General features: G+C 41.4%; 1 protein-coding gene across 1 annotated transcript in view; it reads left to right on the top strand.

Moving 5' to 3' along the window:
* Window positions 1–1,316: 1,316 nt before the first annotated feature.
* The window catches only part of SPAG6 (sperm associated antigen 6), a 35,711-nt gene continuing 15,325 nt past the window's right edge, over window positions 1,317–21,702 (top strand). Inside the window, exons 1-4 of the mRNA XM_066190262.1 lie at window positions 1,317–1,341; window positions 1,434–1,529; window positions 12,269–12,435; window positions 15,870–16,053. Coding sequence (XP_066046359.1) covers window positions 1,317–1,341; window positions 1,434–1,529; window positions 12,269–12,435; window positions 15,870–16,053 — 472 coding nt within the window. The remainder of the gene's footprint in view (window positions 1,342–1,433; window positions 1,530–12,268; window positions 12,436–15,869; window positions 16,054–21,702) is intronic.

The raw sequence follows: 21,702 nt of genomic DNA on the forward strand, positions 1-21,702 counted from the left end.
CTACGCTGTGTATCGTCTGAGAAAAGCCTTCCCTTCCAGCGGGGCACGGCGCTTCTTCTGCCGCTCTTCCCCCGTGGCTCCCGGCGGAGGCTGTGGCTCTAACCCACAGGCTCGCCCCTGCGCGCCCGCGCTGCCCGCACTGCCCCGGCGCCGCCGCGCTCCGTGGCCGTGGGTGGAGGGGGCCTCCGGGGCCCTGCGCGGGGCAAGTTTATTCCCCGTGAGGCACAGGGGCAAGTTTATTCCCCGTGAGGCGCAAAACCCCCCTGCGTGGGTCGTCGCGGCGGCGTAAGGCAAAAGCGGAGATCCCCGAGGAGGAATTGCGTCGGTGGTGAGAGAGGAAAGAAAAAACTAAAATCAAAGGACCCACTTCCCGAAGAATAAAGGCTCGGCGGGGGGCGAGCAGCTTCGACTGCCCTTATTTTTTTTTAATTTTTTTTTCCTCTCCGCTGCCTGGGTATGGAGGGAAGCGGGAGCCAGGCAGGTGGACCCCAGAGGACCTGCCGGGAGATGCGCTAGATTTCGCCAGAGCGGCGAGGCTCTCCCTGTCTGCCCACCGAGCCCTTTGGCAAGTTGCGCAGCAGCAGAGCGAGACTAGGGACGCGCCCCCGGGGCAGCAGTGCGTCCCACCGACGCGCACCGGCGGGGCGGCCGCGGAGTCGTTCCCAAGTGCCAGCAGGGACGGGCAGGCTCCGGCCCGGCCGTCCGATATCTCCCCGCCAGCCTCCGCTGCGTGGAACTCGGCGGCGCGCCGCGGCTGTGGCCCGGACACGTCCCTGCTCTGAGCTCGGCACCGTCCCGCGGGCGCTGCGCGTTCCCTGCCCGTCCCCATCCTTCCCCGGCGCTCCCAGAGCAGCAGCTGCCTGCCGGTGAGAGATGAGTGCGGCCAGTCGCTGTACACGTTTTCATGTCACGTCGTGTAGATACACCCCCACAGGTGCCGTGCTGTGTGTGTGCTACAGACGTGACACAGCGGGGTCCCCCCACCGCGGAGCTGCCGGTCCGCACGCCCCCGCCAACCTCTGTAGGTGCCGATACCCGCACCTGTACTGGCAGGGAACATGTGACACACGTGTGTGACCCGCCGCCAGCCGGGCACAGCCCTCCGGGCCGCGTCCCGTCCCGTCCCGTCCCGTCCCCGCGGGCTCGGCGCGCCGCGCGGAGCCCCGCGGGGGCGGAGCGAGACCGGGCGCGGCGGGCGGGCGCGCTGACGTCACGATCGAGGCTCCGCCCCCGCGGCTCGGCTTCCGTCCGGTTGCCGGGGAGACGCGTCCACGGCGCGGAAATCCCCGCGGGCGCGGAGCCCGCCCGGCGCCGCCATGAGCCAGCGGCAGGTCCTGCAAGGTAGGCTGGGCCGGGGGCCGGGGTTGGGGGAGCGGGGCTGGCGCGGCGCTCGCCCGCCCGCTGACCCGGCGCCCCGGCGTTGCCGCCCGCAGTGTTCGAGCAGTACCAGCGCTCCCGGTCGCAGTTCGCGCAGGCGGTAGCCGACCTCGCCGCCCGCCCGCAGAGCATCGACACTCTCCGAAGTGCAGGTACGAGGGAGCCGGCGGGGCCGGGCTGTGCGCACCCGTGGGGTTTTGCGCGCCCCGGGGCGGGGGCAGCGCGGGGCCGTCGCGGCCTTTCCCTGGTTGTTTTTTTTTTTTTTTTTTTTTTTAAATCTCCCTCCTCCCCCGTTGGCCGCTCAGTTTCCGGAGATTTTTTGCCAGTAGGATTTGGCCCCCACCCTGCTTGCCGAATCTCCCTCGTTGCGGCGGGAAAGTAAACCGCTCTGGGCAGCTGCGGGCGGGGGCCCCGCATGCCTATGCGGGGGTGGATGTCTCTGGCTGAGACCTCCGGTTTATTTCAAGGAAAATTTCTCACTATAATCCTTTTTAAAATTTACCTTCTCCTGGTTTCGATAGAGCTTTATGTAAAGTACAGAAATTGGAATTCCCGATGAAGCCAGCACTGATTTGCCAAGGAAATTCTTCTTTTAGAATAAACAAATTTTTATACTGGCTTTACAAGTTGTTCCTAAATTCTTCTTTCTGTCGGCAGATTGGCTCAGTTTAGGAGGGATTTGCTTTTGTTATATTGCTGTCATGGGATGTCGTGAACCAAATTGAACATTTTTAGAAAGAGGAGCTGCGGGAGCACTTCGACCAGCTGTTGTGCTGCTGGCATCTGGCAGACCCACTCCGCTCGGCCGAAGTTCCTGAGCTTAAAAGAGGAAAAAGAAGTGCCTGGTAATTGATTACCTGAATGACAGTTTGAAAATGTGCTATAGATCAGTGGTAGGTTTGCCATGTGGTATTCATGAACTGATTATGTTTTGGTGTGTCTAGATTTTGTTTTTAGTACGTGTTTCCCAGATCTAATAAAGCTATCAGTCTTTTCTCAAATACAATGATGTCTAACGAGCAAATGGAAAAGAAAACCAATGGTGTTAATATTTACAACTTTCAGTTATTGAATTTACAAGACTTTATTACAATTGTTTTATTAAAAAATCTATCACTTAAATTCTTGCTGAGGAAACATTTCCTTTCATTATGGGAGTGACATGTTGACACCAGGCCTTTTGTATTACCTTGCTGCGGCTCTTGATTTCTTTTGTTTTGTTTTCTGTCTTTAGGTGAGTTAATGCCGCTGCTGTAGTTTATGCAAGTGATCTCTGTTTGCCAAAGGGACATCTTGGCTATAGGAATAATTTATGCCTTATCTGCGTGAAGAGGTCTCTGTGTGTCCTTTTACAGTCCTGGTTTTAGCAGCTCCCATAGAGAGATCCCACATAGGCAGGCTTCTCACAGCTCAGCATTTTAAAAATGCAGAAAGTTTCTATTTTAAGAAAGCAATCAAAGTGCTAAGCTAACTTTAACTGCATTGTATTTCTTTTTAAAATAACTATTTTGATGTAATCTGGTTGGTAACTTTACCTCAGAAATTTGATTTGTTGCTTATGCTGAACAAATAATAGGTTCAGAGGCCTGAAACTTTCTTCTGCAGACAGCTGGTGTTGGTCTGAAAGTTAAATTTGCAAGGATCAAGCTCTGGGTGGTAATGTGGCAATGTGCATTTGTGTAGATTATCCTACATGGCTGTTTCTGGTCATGAGCTGCTTTTCCACAAACTTTAGTTTTTCAGATGCTGGACAAGAGGGGAATGTCTGCAAATATGGCTGTTACAATTTATTTGTATGGCCCACAAATATTTTACCATCTTTCCCACGTGCATCTTTAAAAATACTTTGTAGTTGTATAATTGCAATGACTGCTGTTCATTTTGGCCTTTTCTGGATGTGCTAGATACAAGTTTTAAAACCTCCTCCTAAATTATATGTGATTAAGTGGGAGGTTTTTCTTTAAAACCTCCCACCAAAAATTATTGGTCCTTTTATTAAAACAAATATTTTGGGACATTGCTGTCTAGCATATAACTGACGTGCCTTTTATGGTCTTAATCTAGTGAGTGCTGGAGCAATGATTTAAGGAAGATGCCTGTCTATATGTGTATCTCTGTATAAATCTGTATTTAAAAGGGTTTGGGGCTTGTTTCTTATTCTGGTGAATAAGAATTCTAGCCATCCCTTATGGAGATTGCTTTTTAAAAAGATGAGAATAGTCTTTGCCTGCTGTCATTTCACATTAGCTATATGAGTCAGGGGCACCTTACAGCGTTCTTCTTTTGTTGGATCTCAAAAGTTGTCAGGGTTTAGTATCTTCCTGGCAAAAGCAGAAGGCAAGATTACAGTGACTTTGAACAAAATGAAATCCTTAAAATGTACTTTCATGTACTCTTGTGTTAATGGCCTCAGTTTATATTCCTGGAATAAGAATGAAAGATGAGTGCTTAAGGAATAAAGCATCTGATCCCGTTTTAAAGTCCTTTTGATAAATACTTAATATCTTATAAGGAAAATAAATACTAGTTTGAGACCTTATTCTTTGTGCAGGTGTCTCTGGACACCATGCTAACATCATGAAAGATGGAAGTGTGGAAAAAGTACTGTTCTACCTTCTAAGCCCTGCTTCTGTGGTGTTAAACCAGTGGTATTGTTGTTAAACCGGTGGTAGTATTGGTACAGGCAGTGGTATTGTTGCACATTCGGAGCCTGCAGTCTGGAGGGGAGCAAGCAGCCAGGATCAGAGGCACGAGTTCCTTATGCTGGCTTGACTGTTGAGAAACCTTAAGGTACCATTATTTTGGAGACTCCTATGTATGACCTGGAAGGAAAACTGTTGGGAAGGTGAAAAGAAGGTCAGAGAGGGCCAACATGAAGCCCACCTTTCCTTAGGGCATCTGCCTTCTGAAACTTCTGTATCTCATCACGTTCTGGAGCTGCTTTTCCCACTGGGCAGAAATCTCAAAGATGTTGTAACCAGGGAACTGGAATCTGGCCACATTTGCATGGCACTGGTTCTTTCCTGGTCAAGAATGTCCTGGGGAGTTAGTGCCTGGGAGCTTAGCAACTTTCTGGTGGCAAGAAAGTGCAAGGAATGATCGGAGAGGTTTTTTTGTTGGAATTCATTCCTGTGTGTTTTCTAACTCTCTGATTTGCTTTGATAAAGTTGTTCCTTATGATTAAATGCTACCATGAATAATTGCAGAATTTGTCATTTGAATGTTTTATTAGTTGAAACCTGGGGAGAAAAGTCTGCTGCAAGACTTCTAAACCTGTTCCATTTAGTAAATATACATGTGAAACAATTACAGACATTTTATCAAATCTTGTTTCTTGAGGGCTGCTGACTAATGGGAGAAGCTACTTCGATAGTAACAACTTTAAATATACTATTTAAAAATAAATCTATTCATTTGGCAGCTACTTCTCATGAAGTTTGGTACTGGAGTGCTTTATTCAACTCCACACCCCCTCATCCTTCCAGAATTTAAAATCCCAGAAACAGGCTATTTTCAGTTGTGATGGCAGATGAACTTGAGCACTCATTCTTGCGCTGAGATTTAGGCAACTGTCTGTCTTTTAGAAGAGCTAGGTGAAAATCTGAAGAGCTTCTAGTATGTTTATAATAATGGCTGTCACTGAAGTTCTAATTCTTCGGGTTTTTTTCCTTGTGAAATGCAGTGCTCTGTAAATAAGCAGCCCCTTGGAAATTGCATTTTGTTTTGATTTTTTGGAGGCATTTACAATTCAGGATTATTACATGTATCAGAATAATTACTTCTGCCTATTTGTTTTTGATTGATTATTTGATTAGTTTTTATTTATTTATCTTGCATTAGAACATGTGGCGATGAGAATGTTGCTTTTAACATGTGAGTTATTTAAGGCTATCACTGTGATTAAGAAACAGTTAAGTCTTGCTGCTTTGACTTTAAAGATATTACAAGATCAGCTCTTTAACCCCTTTCTTCGAGCTAATCACATTCTTAAGCATAATGGCTACGGAAGTCATGGAGTATGACATACTACTGAGTATGAAACATGGAAAAGCAGATCTGTGTGGTGCTGGGGTCCTGCACACTGGGCTTCCTTTCACATTGCTGCTGGGGTATTTTTATCATCTTGGGCAGCTAACTTCAACTGCTGTTCCTCTGCCTTGCTGCCTTGCTGGCCAGTCTGCACGGTTCCAGGAAAGTTCCAAAATGTCGCTGTAAAAGAAGATCCTCTCCCAGTGGATCTCTTCCAACTGTCCTCCCACTCCATCAGCCCACAACCCTGAGCCCAGGTCTCCCTTCCATTGCGCCTGGTATCAAGCTGCTTCTCAGGCCTTATACTCCAGTCCTGAGCCCTCTCCTCTGCTTTTATCTCTGTGCTTTTTCTTCTGCACTTGTTCCACACAACCCATGTTGGCAAGAGGCTGAAGCCTGGGAGCAGGGCTTACCTGAATCAGACTAGGGCTCCACCAGCAGCCCTTGTGGTGTGGCAGACTTTCCCCTATTTAGTGGTCTGTTTTTCTGTAGGTAAAGGGTGATGTCATCACTGTTCTTTCCTGGCCCCAGACCTATTCCACTGGTGACAGGTTTGAAAAACTGTATTTCTGAATCTCTGGATTGGTTTTAGGAGCCTTTATTTTTAAGAAAACGTTGTTCAAATTGATTTCCCTCCTCCAATTACACTGAATCTTTTTGTCCATGCTTTTATCAACTTTTCCTTCTGATCCATGTATTTTAAATGAACAATTTTTGAACGTGACAGTTGGACACTTGGCCCTGTGTAATCAGAACCAGACCCTAGGAAAAAATTTTAGGATATGGTTCCATATTTTATATACTATTAAAGAATATGATTTGATAGCACTGTGCTTAATAGAAAGCCTGGGAGCATTTGGATCCTGCAAGTGGATGTGGATGGACAGACTCCAGTGCCCCCAAGTAGCCAGTTTAAACACTGGAATTTATGTACCTTTTGTAAAGGATGCACACAGCTTTGGGTTTTTGTGGGTTTTTTTGGTTGGTTGTTTTGTTGTTGTTGATTGGTTGGTTTGGTTTTGTGTTTTCTAAAAAAATATTTTTATTTTGAGTTAAAAGCTTTACTGAGCTTTAGCAGCAGGAGAAGTGGGAGAGGATTATGCAATGTGGCATAAAAGACAAAAGGTTGTCTTTGCAGTTGTAGTAGATCAGGTGTGGAGAGTGGCTTTTCCAAAGGCTTGATGACATTGTGGTGCCTGATGAAGGGAAGAAAGAGGCTGCTTTAAGGGAAGTACAAGAGAAATGACAGAGAAGGAGAAAATAAATGCAGCTGAAGCTGAAGGATTGACTTTTTTCTGTAACTCAATCAAGTGAAAGCTCGATTGTTCCAGCATACCTTCTCTTCTCAGTCTCCTGGCCTGTCTGGAGATTTGCAAGTAAGATATCAAAACTAGAATTTTTTAGGAATTTTAATCTCAACAAGTGGACATTAAAAAGAAGCAGCTCCTTGTGACCACCTTGGTTTTGGTGCGTCTATGCACAATTGCATGGTGGCCACTAACAGCCCTGTAAGGGGTATTTTCAGAAATTTGTCCTCTTGTAACAGGATTAGTTCTGCTTCATTAATGCAGAAACAGGGTCTGGCATCTAAGGAGAAGAAACTTACTGTTCCTCGATCCTTTAGGAATCTTCAGCGATACTGTCAAACTGAATCTGCATTATGTCCCACACCATCTGGTAGTTGCTGTATGAATTACTTGATCAGCCAGAGTCTCTGTTAGCAAACTGTATTTATGTTCCCTTTGATCTCTGAAGGATGGCAGTTGTGCTGGGCATGGAAGTGTCACAGTGAGGAGCCCTTCCTCGTGACGAGTCACACTTGAGGAGTATATACTTGAGACTTGCATACTCTGCTGTCTCTGGAAGAGGCTGTGTCAAGACGAGTGAGTGTGAAAATTCGCTCTCACTGCTCTTCTGGAAAATTTGTTTCAAGTAGGGGATTTAAAACCTACTGCAATGCAGCTCCTAGAAAAGGGTAGTTGAAGATAGGGTATTGGGGTGAGGCCGAATTAAATTTCCATTTTATTTCCTTGTTAAGTCAGATGAATTTGACATGAGGGGCTCTGAAAAATCAAGCTGATATGATGAATGTTTGAGTGCTAACGTTAGCTCTGTGAATGTTCTAAATGTAACAGGAATTGCACATAAATGAGAAGACATTATCTTGGTCCAAAGCATAAATTAGAAGGACAGAATCTTCAAGACAAGAGTGTGTCCAGAGACAACAGCAGTGTAGAATGACTTCTTTCACATTTTAAAATAGAAATTCTTTTTCCTTTAAGGAAGGAAGATAAGGTAGGACTAGTCATCTTCAGGTGCAGAAATGGAAAGAATTTCCAGTGTAGTGATGTTTCTCTGATTTGTGACTAGTCAAGTTTGACAAGGATTTGATGGATATGGGAGGAGGGTAGAAATACTTGGCATGAATTCCAGGTTGTTTTCCCCAAAAAATCGAAACGGCCAAGCAAAGATTGCTGTGTCCAGGACAGCAACCGCTTCTTTGCTACAGAAACTTGGAATGAAAAAAATTGGAACCTGCTGCTTCCCCGAGTGATTTTTTTTTTTTTTTTTTTGTTTTCCAGATAGGCAGCAGCCAGCACTTGCTTGCTAAAAGAAAGTGCATCAGGCCTGTATGAAACAGCTCCACTTGAGAAGTGTGTGTTAAGAGTGATTCAGCTTCTAAAGTGTGTCATTCTTTGAAGCAAATTTGAGTGGGAAACTGAGGATAGAAAGGGGAATCATTCCTTGCTCAATGTCAGTCAAGGTTCTGTGATGCAAGAGAGAATATTTGGCAGTAATTCTCTGTTACTCAGTTTCTGAGTGCTAGTGGGAACTCTTCCAAAATAAATCTAGTCCAATAGTCTAAACGCCTTATTTTGTAGTTTACTTTCTGTGTGGTTGCTTTTGAATTAGAGTTAATTAATTTCCTACTTCTGTCACAACAGACTTATTTAGAAGAAGACCAAAGGGTTCTAAAGTTTTCAGCAACAAGATGCGGCTGCTCCATGGTCTGTCTGGCCCTGTTCACTTGAGTGAATGGTCAAGATAAAAGGAAGTTGTTGGAAGGTTCTTGCCTATTTTACTACTCTAAATAATGTTAAATGCATTTGAATTTAATTAAAAATGCTGATAGGAATCCTGGCTTGGACCTCCTTGGAGGAGTAGACTGCTGTAAACAGGATAGATGAAAGGAAGAGATCAAATAGAGGAGGTCACCAAATACAGCTGTCTCTGGAACAAAGAGCTGGGTTGGGCCCAGTGCAGGAAAGCCTCATCCTGTGTCAGGCACGTCTGTCCTTTACAGCACTATGTTCAAATGTCATAGAAGAAAAAGTTGGGTATCTGGGCTTTCCTATAGGTGTTTTAGTGGAGACTGTAGAATCTCTGTGTAGCTGTTTTCACACTCTCAGAAGTATTTTTTTTCTAAGTGCTGTAAAGAAAGAAATACTAGGTTTGCTGAAGATACAAAAATGAAGATACAAAAATGGTGACAATGGTGAAAACTCCTCAAGCAGTTGGTCTTGCAGAGTAATTGGAGGTGATGGAAAGCACGTAGACACAGAGCAAAAAAGTGGTTTTAAGAGAAGGTGGAAAGTAGAGGTAAAAGCTTTTAATTATGTTCTATGCACAGGCCTGGTCTAGGCATAGAACATATATATACTTCTCAATTCTCAGTAATTTGATGTGGATATAAGGCTTGTATAGCACCAGGAATTGTTTTTTCTTTGTCTTGTTTCTCCAAAATTCATTTCATCATAATTTTTTGTCCACTCTCTTCTTACACTTAAACACTTTAAGAAAATACAATCTCCTTGAGGACCAGCACAGTTGCTATTATTTCTAAACCTGCTTTTTATTCCTAACCCTTTTGTAACATTTTGTGTCCTTTCTTCAACTCCCATTTCATTTTTCCTTTCTTTCCTCACTGTAAGTTGTACCAGCTAAAGTAATTCACAGTAGAACATTTTGTGCTGGTTCTTGAATGTCATCACCAAACTTTCCATGGTTTATACTTTCATGAAATGAAAGGCATTGGTCGTGGGGAGGCATGCTGCTTGGAAGCATTTTCAGGTTGAAGGCTTTTTAGGCTGCTCCAAAAGTGAAAGCTGTATCAGCTGATCTTGAAAATACAAAATATATAAATCTCACACTTGGAACAACTCAAAGCATATATGTATGTAAACCTTATTAAATGTGGTTTTACATTTTACAGTGCCTAGGTATGTCATAAAGGTCAGAAATGTGTCATGTGGTCTGGACCTACCTCCTGGGTAAAGTGATTCTAGTCTCTCTAAATTTCACTGGATTTGAGATCATCAGAATTGAACTGTCTGACACATCCTGGTTTAATGTCCCAGTCATCAGGCTCTTGGCTTCTTTAGGGTCAGGGCACTGCATGCTGAAGTGTTCCTTTCCCTCTCCCCCAGCCACTTTTGACAGACTCTTTTGCATCAGCAAAACTATTTTTCCCCGTTTCTTTTTTGCTTTTCTATTTATTAAATCATCTTGTTTTCATATTACGTCAAGTCAAGTAATATCTGTACAGTGAATGCAAGTGAACTACTTTTAGCTGTTCCTGCTTCACCAAAACACCTTTGGTGTAGATCATAACAACAGTTTGAGGTCCCCTTAGTGATTTCAGCAGCTGTTGACCATGCAACTGATGTTAGAGGGAAGGACAAGAAAATACCCTCCCACAGAGGGTATAGATGACTGGCTAGAAGATCACAGATGATATATGGCATTGGCCCCAACTCAAATGTTTGTTTTTACTTCTAATTTGTCATAGAAAGTATTTAGTGGTTTTTGATATGACTTGCTAATGACACTATGCCCACTATGGAGAGTCCATGAGATGATGTCAGTATGATGACCACATTCTGAAGTAGTGATTTCTGCAAAGTGCTAAATTAATTCACACTGATCTTACAATACTGGAGGATCTATCTTTTGTCATTTGGTACACAGGAGGCCTCTTTCAGCTCCCAGTGGCTTTAACAGAAGGGTGAGCAGGCCCCAGCTATATTACACACCTGTTTTCATAGGTTCAGTTTACTTTTCTGCTTTTGTTATGTGTCCCCCTGAAACCTGTGTTATTTTTGTCTTGTGAACATGCTGGGAAGCTGTACTTCTTATGACAGTGCAGCTTTTGTCTAGACTATTGATCTTCCTAGAAATTTGTTAGGGGACAGCATGGCCTCCATGGTTAGTTTTTTGTGTCCTCCTTCCCAGCCCCTTCAGAGCCATGATTTGGCTATTTTCTTCTTGCTGGGAGTAATTTGGTTTTGGTGTAAAATAAAGGTGAGAATTTTACTGCTGCTCTACTTACTATTTTTTCTTTTTAGGGCAAGAAGTATGCTACAGGTATAACTTGTTATAGCCTCCATCCCTTGGGCGTATTCCTTGCTTTGAGGTCCTCACCTTTTCCTTGTCATGGAGTACATGGGTGTTTGTTGCTTGCCGTTAGGCAGCGATCCCCCTGTTGTGGCACTGTCACACCAAAAGGTGTTTGTTCAGTGCTAACAACCATATGAGCCCTTGAGAAGGCAAGTCTTGCTTTCTTTCACTGTTGCTCCATCAAATCTTTATATTTGTAAAAAAAAAAAATTAATGGAAAGGACTGAGAGAGCTGATATGACAATCCCTGTTGCTCTCAGTGTTTGTTGTTCTGTTGTAACACCTCTCCATTTTCAAAGACCTCTGCTTCTGGCTAAGGTATAAAGCTTCAAAATGTTAATTCATGGAGCTGGCTGCTACGGAGACAGCACATTTGAAGGATCACAATACAAGTAATTTTCTCATCCCAGACCTTACGAATCACATTCTTTATATAACCATTTGGATCTCATGTCTATCCCTACTGAAGAGTCTTAGTTTAACAGGAAGACCTTCCACATACAGATTGGTCATCTTTGATCACCCTTTCTCCCTTTCACTGAGTATTTTTCAATTCTATTCTAGTGGAGAGTAATAAATGAAGGATAGTGAATGACCCTTGCTTTAGCCTCTACCCCTTTTCAAATAATCCTGAGCACTCTGTATACTTCTGCAGGTAATTTTTTTTCTCTACTACTGAGCAAGAGCTGGGATCTCTATCAAACTGTCTGTTATAACATCAAGATTTTTCTCCTCATTGGTAGTAACCTGTTTGGGGTCCATCACTATGTATGTGAGGTTGGAATTGGGTTCCCTGCTTGAACTTCATTTCACTTGCCATTTGTTATCCAGTCATTCAGTCTCTGGTTTCTTAGAGTTTCCCTTACTGCTGCTTTCATATTTTTTATGCTTAGCTGATACACTGTGAACTCATCAGTGAAAACACATCATAGCTAATAACATGGTAAGAAAATCTACAACTCTTCTATCTGGAGTGTAATGTATTATGGATATTGGTCTTCAAATCAGTCATTGCTTAAAACAGATGAAATGTAATTTGGTGTAATTCAATGTAGAGGTTCTGCTGGCATGATGAATGAGGGACATGCCAATATCTTCTCACCAGGATTTCCAGATGGAGTTTCCCGTGCACACAGTAACACATGCATTTTATATATGTTTGAATATAACTAATTTTCTTGTGTAAACTTTGATATGTATTTTATAGATATTTAAATTCACCTTATTTCTACATGTGACTTTTTCATATTTCAGAATTGTTTCGTACCTATGAAAAGTGGGCAGAAATGTTGCTATACATCAGCAGTGCTATCCAAGTGCCAACTTCATTTCATCGGAACACCTTGATTTCCTACATGTTCTTATTACCTGGAAGAGTAATTTAATAGGTTTTTATGAGTAAAGGTAAATGTTTAGAAACACTTCTGCTTACCAAATTGGCTTTTGTCTTCTTGCTGCAACTCAGGTGTTGTGTGTTTGCTGAGACCTCTTCTGCTGGATGTCGTCCCAAGTATTCGACAGACCACTGCCTTGGCTCTTGGGAGACTTTCTGATTATGATGTGGAGCTGGCAGAGGCAGTCGTGAAGGCAGGCATTCTTCCACAGCTCATATGTTCATTGCCTGAGGAGAATGTAAGGCATGATTGTTCTCTTAAATAATATTTTCTTTAACTATTATACAGGGAAAGAGGAATCTTTCTGTATCAGCATCTGCTGTTATTCTAATAGGACGTTAAATGTATTGAAGTCAGAGCAGCATGTATGTTTGAACCCCTGAGAGATCACTGTGTACTATATACCTAAGTCTGACTTCAAATAAGCTTGACTTTAAAATATTGTGTTACCATTTAATGCACTGTAGGAAATACATTCATTGCACTGTAACGTTTTTAAAATGTTGAGTGATGCTTTGTAAAAGGTCCCTCTTCAAAAAGGAGACAGTATGGAAGCTGTGGTGATAATTGACTAGGTTTTGTCCGTAATACCAGACATGTGTAAAACACACACAAAACCCCGAACTTCTATAATGAAATACTTTGTATCTCCAAACAAAGGCCTTTGAAAATCTGTAGAATGAGAAATAACAAACCTCTGACACAGGAAAATATATGGAAAGGTTTTCATCTTCATATTTTTCAAAACCAAAAAAGTACAGTCATAATTGCAATACAAATAAATCAGTTGGTCTCTTCCACTCCCTTCCTCACAATTTTCTTCCTGTCTCTTTCAACTTTGATTTTTTGAATGATGCTAACCTAGATTAAAAGAAATATTTTCAAGTAAGGTTCCTAAGAACTGGAAACTGACAGCTGAAGGGTTAAGTGCATTGATATCACAACCTTACTTATGTTGCAGCTTTGATTTAAGAAAAGTAGGTTTTCAATGGAAATATATTTTGGAAAACCATGTATTTTCATTTTCAATCTTTTGAGGAAAACAAAGATGTAAATGTACCCATTGCATACTTTTTTGTGCATATCGAATCATTGCCTATACAATTAACACTGGAAAAGAAAATGCTAAAGAAAAACTTTGATGTCAAGATGCTGGTATAGTATGAAAAAAACGTAAAGATTTTAATTAGACAAGGTTATAAGCATTTTGGTTATTTTATTTCTATTTTTAAGGGAAGATGCAGAACAAAACTCTACCCACTGTTGGTTTGGAAACTACCCCCTGCTACAACTTGAAACCCTCACTAAATTAGCACAAGTACCCTGAGATAGAGTAATTAGGGGAAGAAGAGCAAGACTTGTGTGAGGTCATGGAAAGCCTGCTATGCCTTGGTGACTGTGGGCAAGTGAAGGAAACTCATCCTGTTCATGCAGAGTTTAGCAAGCAGACAGTTTGTCACTTCCCACAGGCAAAACCCCTTTTTCCGTTCCACTCACTTTTAGCGTATCAACATCTGTGTTTAAGGATGAGATTCTTTGAGCACACAATGAATACTGTTTCTACTGATTTATGGGGAACAGTTACAGGGTAACATCCCAGATCAATGTTTTATCAATTAAATGGAGTAGAATTCAGTTTTACAGCTAGGCCTGTGAGTACAGTTTGTTTGTAAAGAATGTGGTTTGAATAATGAAAACAAAGAAGTGTTTTTCTTTGCCAGGAGCATAATTAATTAACAGAAACAGCATACCCATATTTGTACAGACATAGGCTTATGTAAACAAATACGGCTCCATTGAGTTCAGCAAAACTTTCAGTAACTTACATTATCTATGAATCTGACCATTTGTCTCTACTGTTTCCCTTAGCTTCTGTTTCCCCTAAATGAGGTTTAATGCTTTGCGTGTAAATTATGTTCAATGTACCTGCTTGCAGACCTTAACTTAGAAAACCGGATTTTTGACATAAAGGAATTAAATCAATACTGGTAAACTAAGAAAGGTAAGGGCATGTGTTGCAGCACTGAAAGATAACTGTGCTCGTTAATCAGTACCATGCTCTCTGATGTGGTTTTAGTAATACCAGCCATCAAACTACTCAACAATACTTGGACATAGTTTAAGGGATAGCACAAGGCAGGAACAATTTCCAGTAGCATAGATGAGGCCATTGTGCTTTGAGGAAAGAGGAGTTTAGGTGGACGGATGTGTAATGCTGTGTCACCTTCCTTTAGGGCCAGGGAGTGGGCCTGGGTACATTTTATTTCCTGGGGAGCCATTGCAGATACTGTTTTCTTGCTATATCTTAGTGCTTTAGATCAGGCTTTTGAAGGTGTTTGGGTACCTTACAGGATGCACAAAAGCACTCACGTGGTTCTTTGTTTTTCTGGACTTGATCCAGAAGGGATGTGGGCTTCACATTGTTTAAATCGTGAGTACCTTGACAGTAGGACTAGCGCTGCGTAGTGCCCAGGCTCCCTGTGCAGAGCAGGGGAGAATCGAGCATCTTGGGATGAGATCAAAGCCAGCTGGGATACAGAGAGAGAGCCCTCTGGAGCTTGTCCATAGGGATCATCTGTCAATGCCCAGGCTGGAGGCCATCCTCCAGGCACATAGTCGTAACAGCAAGTTACTTGTGTTCCCATGAATCTTGCCCTTCATGAGAGAAGGGAACTTTCTTTCTCACAATGTGGTTTTCTCTGGCCAGAGTACTTTAACTGGGCTCTGGATTTTGAAAATGTAAGGCAGTAGAAGAAACTTAATCTTCAGCTTCTATACCCTAATGGCAGTTATAAAACTGCAGGAGGAGACTGAAATGTGACTTTTTGAGGGAAGACTCTGCCTTTTGAAGAAATCACTGCTGCAGTTTACATGGGAACCCCATGCTGTGTGCAGTGTCATGTATTATATATACATAATGAAAACATTATTTGGTCCAGCACTGAGGGAGGTGGGCAGAATTGAGACAAGAGCTTAGACTTTGCTTGTTCTTATGACAAAATGGTCAGAGTGCTTAGTCCTGTTCAAAGTGAGCTTTTTCTGGAGTAAAATTGCAGGCTGCTTGGTCAAAATTGAGGATTATTCAGTATTGGGTGTTGGTGGGATAGGTTTTCAATATCCTCGCTGTGGGTTTTAGGCAGTATTTAGGCATTTCGGGATTCAGATCCTAAACTCTTTTATTGGATCTAATTCTCTCTGTCTCAGTTTCCTGTTTGCAAATGTAAGTAGTGTTTTCTCATAGAGATGTTGTGAGGATATCTATTTTAGAAAGTGTAAAACCTGGCAAGTGTTACAGATGGGTAGAATTATTTAAGGAGCTTGCCCTGCATAACCTGTGTAATCTGATTAAATATGTTAAGAGTTATTGTTTTTTGCTTCTTGTTCCCTATTCCCTTAAACAAACAGACCCGCCTAGACTACTGTCTTCTTTCCCATATCCTCTTTGCTCTCTTTAATTTTTTTTGTTTGTTTATGCACTTGCTGTAGATTTTATGTCATGAGCTGTCCCAAAGAACTGTAGGTTCATTGTTTGTGTGATTTGTAGTGGTCCTGATTGGGATCTGTATGGAAAATTGCTATTAAAAAAAAAAGTCTAATTTAGGCATGTCTGTACTATATTATGCTTTGAACTTCTAATGTTAGTGAACGTTTGTTTGTTTCTGATTTGTCTAGCGTTACTACAAGAAAACAGCTGCATTTGTGCTAAGAGCAATTTCTAAGCATTCTCCACAACTAGCTCAGGCAATAGTTCAGTGTGGTGGACTGGAAATGCTGGTGATTTGCTTGGAAGATTTTGACCCTGGAGTCAAAGAAGGTGCATCTTGGGCATTGGGGTATATTGCCCGACACAATCCAGGTAACAAGTTTCATTTGTGTTATCTTTTAGCTTAATGTCATGTGATAAGAATAATAAATAGTGTTATTTTGGTAAATAGAACAAGATGCTTTTTCTTCTCCACCGTTACAAATTTTAAACTGGGGATAAAACCCTAGTGTTACTGTACCATTCCAACAATGCTGTACCTTTTTGTGGGAAACTGGCATACTTGACACCAGCAGTGCCCAATTATGAGAGGTGCTTTAAGAGATGTGTTTGGCCCGTGACCAGAAAAGGACAGTGCTTTATTCCTCTTCATGAAGAGACTTCTGAATCTTTATATATTGTGTTGGTGTTACTGCAGAACCAGATTTCTTTCGCTTGACATTAGTTCTTCTTTTATATACATAGTTGAATGGAGAAGCCTAGGGAGAAGCAAGTTTCATTCAGCTTACAGTAGTGCTTGCAGGATAAATAGGCCAAATTTATTGCATTATTTTATCATTAGCCAGTGGACCACACTACTCTCTGAGAGTCAGGAATAGATCCTAGGAATCCAATATTGAGCAGTTCACTGCTGTCTCACAGGCAGTTGTATAACTCACTGGTGGTGTCATGTTCCTATTTAAAAGCTGATCCACGTGGTTGATAGTTCTTTTACCAGCTATTTATATAGTTCAAGTAAAAGTTTAGACTGTGAATGAAAGAACCGAGAGAAGAAACTGCTAGCTGGAAGGGGTGGGAGAAATGGTTAGTGTTCGTATTGTTTGAAGTTAAACTAATTTTAGCATCATAACATTAACTCCTGGTTTTATATTTGGCTGATTTTGGAAGTGATTTTCTTTGTTTTTTAATCAATACAGAATGTTGGACTGCAGAAGGATTCCCCTTCCCACTTAGAGGGTTAGCTTACTGGGACAGTCTCCAAAGTTGTTAGCACCTTTCTAACAGACTGCATTTTCTGGGGAACAAATTAATTCTTGGGACACCTCTCTGGTAATGATTTTTTATCGTTTGGTCATCAGGATTGAATTCCACCCTTGGTGGAAAATAATTGTTCCTTCCATCTGAAAGATGTTTATTCAAATATCAAAGGCGTTCATTTGTGTAAACGTGTGTAGTGTGTGTGTGTGTGTCCGTGTTACTCTCAACATAAACATTTCTGCAGTTTTGTTATGTCACTAAATCAATATTGACTCACTTCAATTGCCCTTCATGCTATTCGCTGCATGAATGCTGGCTGAGCTTTAGGGTGATCCAGTTCACTCTGTGACAGCATTGTCTGCAAAGATGGAGATGATGTGGGGGTATTGATGGCAACAAATTCCTTGTACAAATTTTTATTCCATGGTTATGAGTAATGTATTCGCTGATGGTGAATGGATGCATACCTTATGTCAATTTACAACAACAATAAGAACAGCATCCTCAGGAATTAGGTTGAAATTTTGAGTGCCACCAAGCTGCGAGCATCAGGACATAGACAGATCACTAGATGTAATCTGTAAAAAAAAACCCCAAATGCCCACAAAAGCCCACCAAAAGATCCCTGGAAAAATTGCCCAGCTATAGCCAATTTAGGGGATTTACCTGCCTCTATAACGCAATCACAGGATGTCTCTAAAGTGATTTTTGAAAATAGAGGAGTTATACTGAAAAAAGATTGCTCTGTGCATCATGTGTTTCTTACACTTCTACAAGCATGCCTTTGCAACACGGTATTGTTGGAGATAGGATACAGAGACAGAAAAATGAGATACTGGGACTTTTTCTTATCAATAGCTGTTACTGTTCAAGAAACTCTGGATTAGACTGGGATGCTCCTGTTGACAAAACTTGTTGACAAAACTTGTCAACTGTTATTGACTTTCTGTGGACACATAAAGCAGCTTTAAGTTTAAAAATAGAGCTGGGTGTGAAATGGTTTCCCCCAGCCACAAAAGGTCTTTCAGTTTCAAAAATTGTTACAGTTCGGAACTGGGACAATTTTAAGACAAGACTTTTTCTCTCCTCTGGAAAGATTGGGGGGTAGGGAGATTTGTTTGCCCCAGCAAGAAAAGTTCAATAATTAGGGCATATCTCTGGGACTAAAGTCCTGATCTGTTTTAGGCAGGATGTGAACCTCTGTCTTCATGAGTGCAGTCAAAGGCTCCCAGCATTCACTGATAACTGTTTGCAATGGTGAGGGTCTCTCTGCTTTTAATCAGAAATTGCATCCATGACCCAGTAAAGCTACTAAGGACTGCAGTGTATGTTCCCATGAAAAGACTTCCATTTTGAGAAATTGAGCCTTCCCACCCCCACCCCGTTGAAAACACTCTCTGCTTAGCAAATTCTATACTGATTTCATACAAAAATCTCTTAAAATGCAGTTCTTCTGTGAACAGATGTCTCCAGAAGGCCTGTGAGATTTTAGGTCAAGATAATTGTCTCATGAGATTTCAAGATGCTAGAAATCTTGTCCGGTCAGATTCCAAAATTTAGAAACTGTTCTTGCAGTTCTGCTCTTTCTTTCCCTTTGAGCTGAATTTCAGATACTGATCTTACTCTCAAGTGTACAAATCAATGTGCTGTGAGTTTGCCAGATGTTATTTCTACTATCTGTGTTTAAAAAGAATGGAAAGTGTTTCAAATACCATAAATACCATCAAGTCCATGAAAAATATTTTGTAACATTTTAAGTATACCATATTCAGTTAAAGTGCAAAATTGATTTCTTTGAAGTATGCAAATATTTTGGCTTTCCATTTTTGTCTGCATTAAAGGTGTAATTTATTAATTGTTTCTTACCTGCTTCAGTATATTGTGAATTGGTAGGAAGACAAAAATAAACAACACTGTTTATACTGAAGCGTATTGCTAAGAGCAGAGTTTTGCTCATTTTCTGTCATACAGTGGATCATAGCTCAGCTTAGAAAGGATCTTGGGAGATCTCTAGTCCAGCTTCCTGCTCCAAGCAGCGTCAGCTACAAGAACTGGTTCTTCAGCTCTTCAGTGATTTGAGTCTAACCTCCATCCTCGTGATGAAAGGTTTTCCCACTGGTTCCAGTGGAATCTTTAGCACTGTGGTTGTAGTGGCCTGCATAAACCTCTGATTTTGAAGTGCAGCCTTTGGGCTACCTGTGGGATTTAGAGTCTTTCTATGTGGCCATAATGTGATCACAGAGTCCTCAGAAAAATACAGTATTGGTGGTTGTTTTGGTCAAAACCTGTTGTTTCCTGTGGATGCACCTGCTACCACAGCAGGGTCTGTTTGAGAACCCTGGTCTGAACTGAAACTTGCATTTCCTTCCAACCAGGGGTTTTGCTGGTGCTCTACTATGGGGATATAATATTGTGTATTGACAGTATAATATTCAGCTGGTTTTCTTTCTCTGGGGACAACCTGGACATTCACTTTCTCAGCTTCATGTTTTTTATCCTCCTGTGTTTTTTTTAATCCATGCTATTATTGCCAATGTGGTAATATTAGTAGGTTTTTTTGGTTTTTTTTAAACACCTTAAACTAGTTCAGAATAATCCTGTAACACTTCCCATTGTTTTCAGTGGGTATCTAGGTAGGATCTTGACTCCGCTTTGTTGGCTTTCCCCTCTTCTTGATCACATAAACTCAGGATGAGTCTTCAACTTACTTTGTATTAATTTCTTCATCCCTGATGAGTACTTTGGTATTGAGACAAACTGGTGCAACTCTAGTACAACTTCTAGTTGTACTAGAACTGGTGACATCTCAGACTCCAAAATCTGTCTTTATTGGTCTTTCTTCTATATCCATTTGAATCTTGTCTGCAGTATCTCCACTTGCTAAAATCTTCCTCATGTAGATCTGGGTGAAAGTGATTAATTTATGGTCACTTTTGAGCCATAGTTCTCTTGTGTCTGAACATATGGAGTTCAATTTCCTATTTCCCCTCACATAGGGAGTTCAACTTTATCATCATCATATACTTGGACAAGTGTGGACTCGATCTTTTCTGAGCTTGGGAAGAGCTAGCTCTCCTCAAGGGAAACTTTTCAACAGTTTTTCTTTTCCCAAAACAACCTTGTGTAAACAATATTCCTTTCCCATAACAACAGGTGTTGTTTGCTATATCTGTTACTTAGCCAATGGGAGAGGTCTCAGTTCCTATGGACCAGTAACGTGCCTTTTAGCACAGCACATTATGAAAGGGCTGAATGAATTGTAAATAAAGCCTTCTGATTTCTACTTCCTTCTGACTGGAGTCCAGCATCTTTCTTTTGTGTTCCATTACGACAGACAGGTTCCTTAAGATGAACCCCAATGTGAATTCCAAGCCTGTGGTTTTCATAATCTTCTGTGGAATTAAATGAGGTTCATACATTAACTTTTCTCTGCTGTCTTTCTCCTCTGCAGCTATGGGTCTTGTCTTTGCCCTTATAATACAGCCTTGGCATAGTATTTGGAAGAGTATTTTTGTAATTTTTTTCAGTTTAATTTTTTCTGACTGAATATTTGGTTTTAAAAATTTCTTATTGCCAAGTTTGTTTTCACCTCTAACTCCTTCTCAGTCTAAATTTTTTCCCACCTCTGTATGTGTTTCTAATTGGATGGCAGAGTTTCATGAATCCTTTGGTGTATAATCCTCATTAAAGATGTTTTACAAGCAGGAAGATAAATTGAGCCTTTTCTTGATGAAAAGAAAAAAAAAAGAATTACAATTTATGATAGAATCATTAATACTTGGAATTGTAATTTTGAGCTGAATTTGCCCACATGAATTTGCTGTATTTGGAAACATGATGGGAAATACTGTATTTCCTTTCTTCCCTGCCTCAGCTTTTCTGTTTTTCTGACCGTCCATTTATGACTTGTCTGTCTTGACACATGGTCCAGCCCTCCATGTGGTAAGTTATTAGCCATGAACCTTGTAAACACCACTGGAAGAAAAACCATTTAATTACCCATGACCAACAGTAACCATCAGTATTTAAATGATATCACACTTCTAACAGCAAGAGCTGATCTAAATTGAATCAGATTTAGTTTGCTCTTTTGAAATAACTTTTACAGTTACTTTTGCATGCCTGAGTATAGATGTCACCTGAAATTACCGCTTTTTCTCTGCCTGCTTGAGCTTCATCATTTTAGCTCATAAGATATCAAAGAAACCCATTCTTCTAGCACCATGTCCCTCTTGACATCAAATTCTTGATATTAGCATTTCCCAGGAGACTGTGGGCAATGGAGCTGGTTGGTCTGAAGTTCTGAGGCGCAGCCCGAGGGGCTAATCTGGACTGTTGGTCAGTAGATCACCATGGATCCACTTGGTCAGTGTACAGCAGCAAAACACAATCTGAAGAAACTGAGCATGGCTTTTTCCGTGAAAAGCTGAGTGTAGCTTATACCACTTATATTGATTAGCTCCTTTTCAGATTTGTTTTTACATACATTTCAGGTACATTTCACTTCAGATTTTTTAAACTGAAGATACAGCATTTGAGTTTTGTGAAATCTTATGATTTGTATATTTTGAGGATGCATGCACTACATTTTCAGTCAACTATTTCTTTGAAAAACTAACTTTGTAGAGTTAATTTTACAGATTCACAGAATGTTCTGAATTGGAAGGGACTCACAAGGATCATCAAGTTCAACTCTTAAGTAAATGGCCTGTACAGGGGTTGAACCCACAACTTTGCCATAATCAGCACTATGCTCTAGCCAAC

Source organism: Chamaea fasciata, unplaced genomic scaffold (genome assembly GCF_029207755.1).
Source record: "Chamaea fasciata isolate MVZ Bird 193981 ecotype frontalis unplaced genomic scaffold, bChaFas1.0.hap1 SCAF_1, whole genome shotgun sequence".
Lineage (NCBI taxonomy): Eukaryota > Metazoa > Chordata > Aves > Passeriformes > Sylviidae > Chamaea > Chamaea fasciata.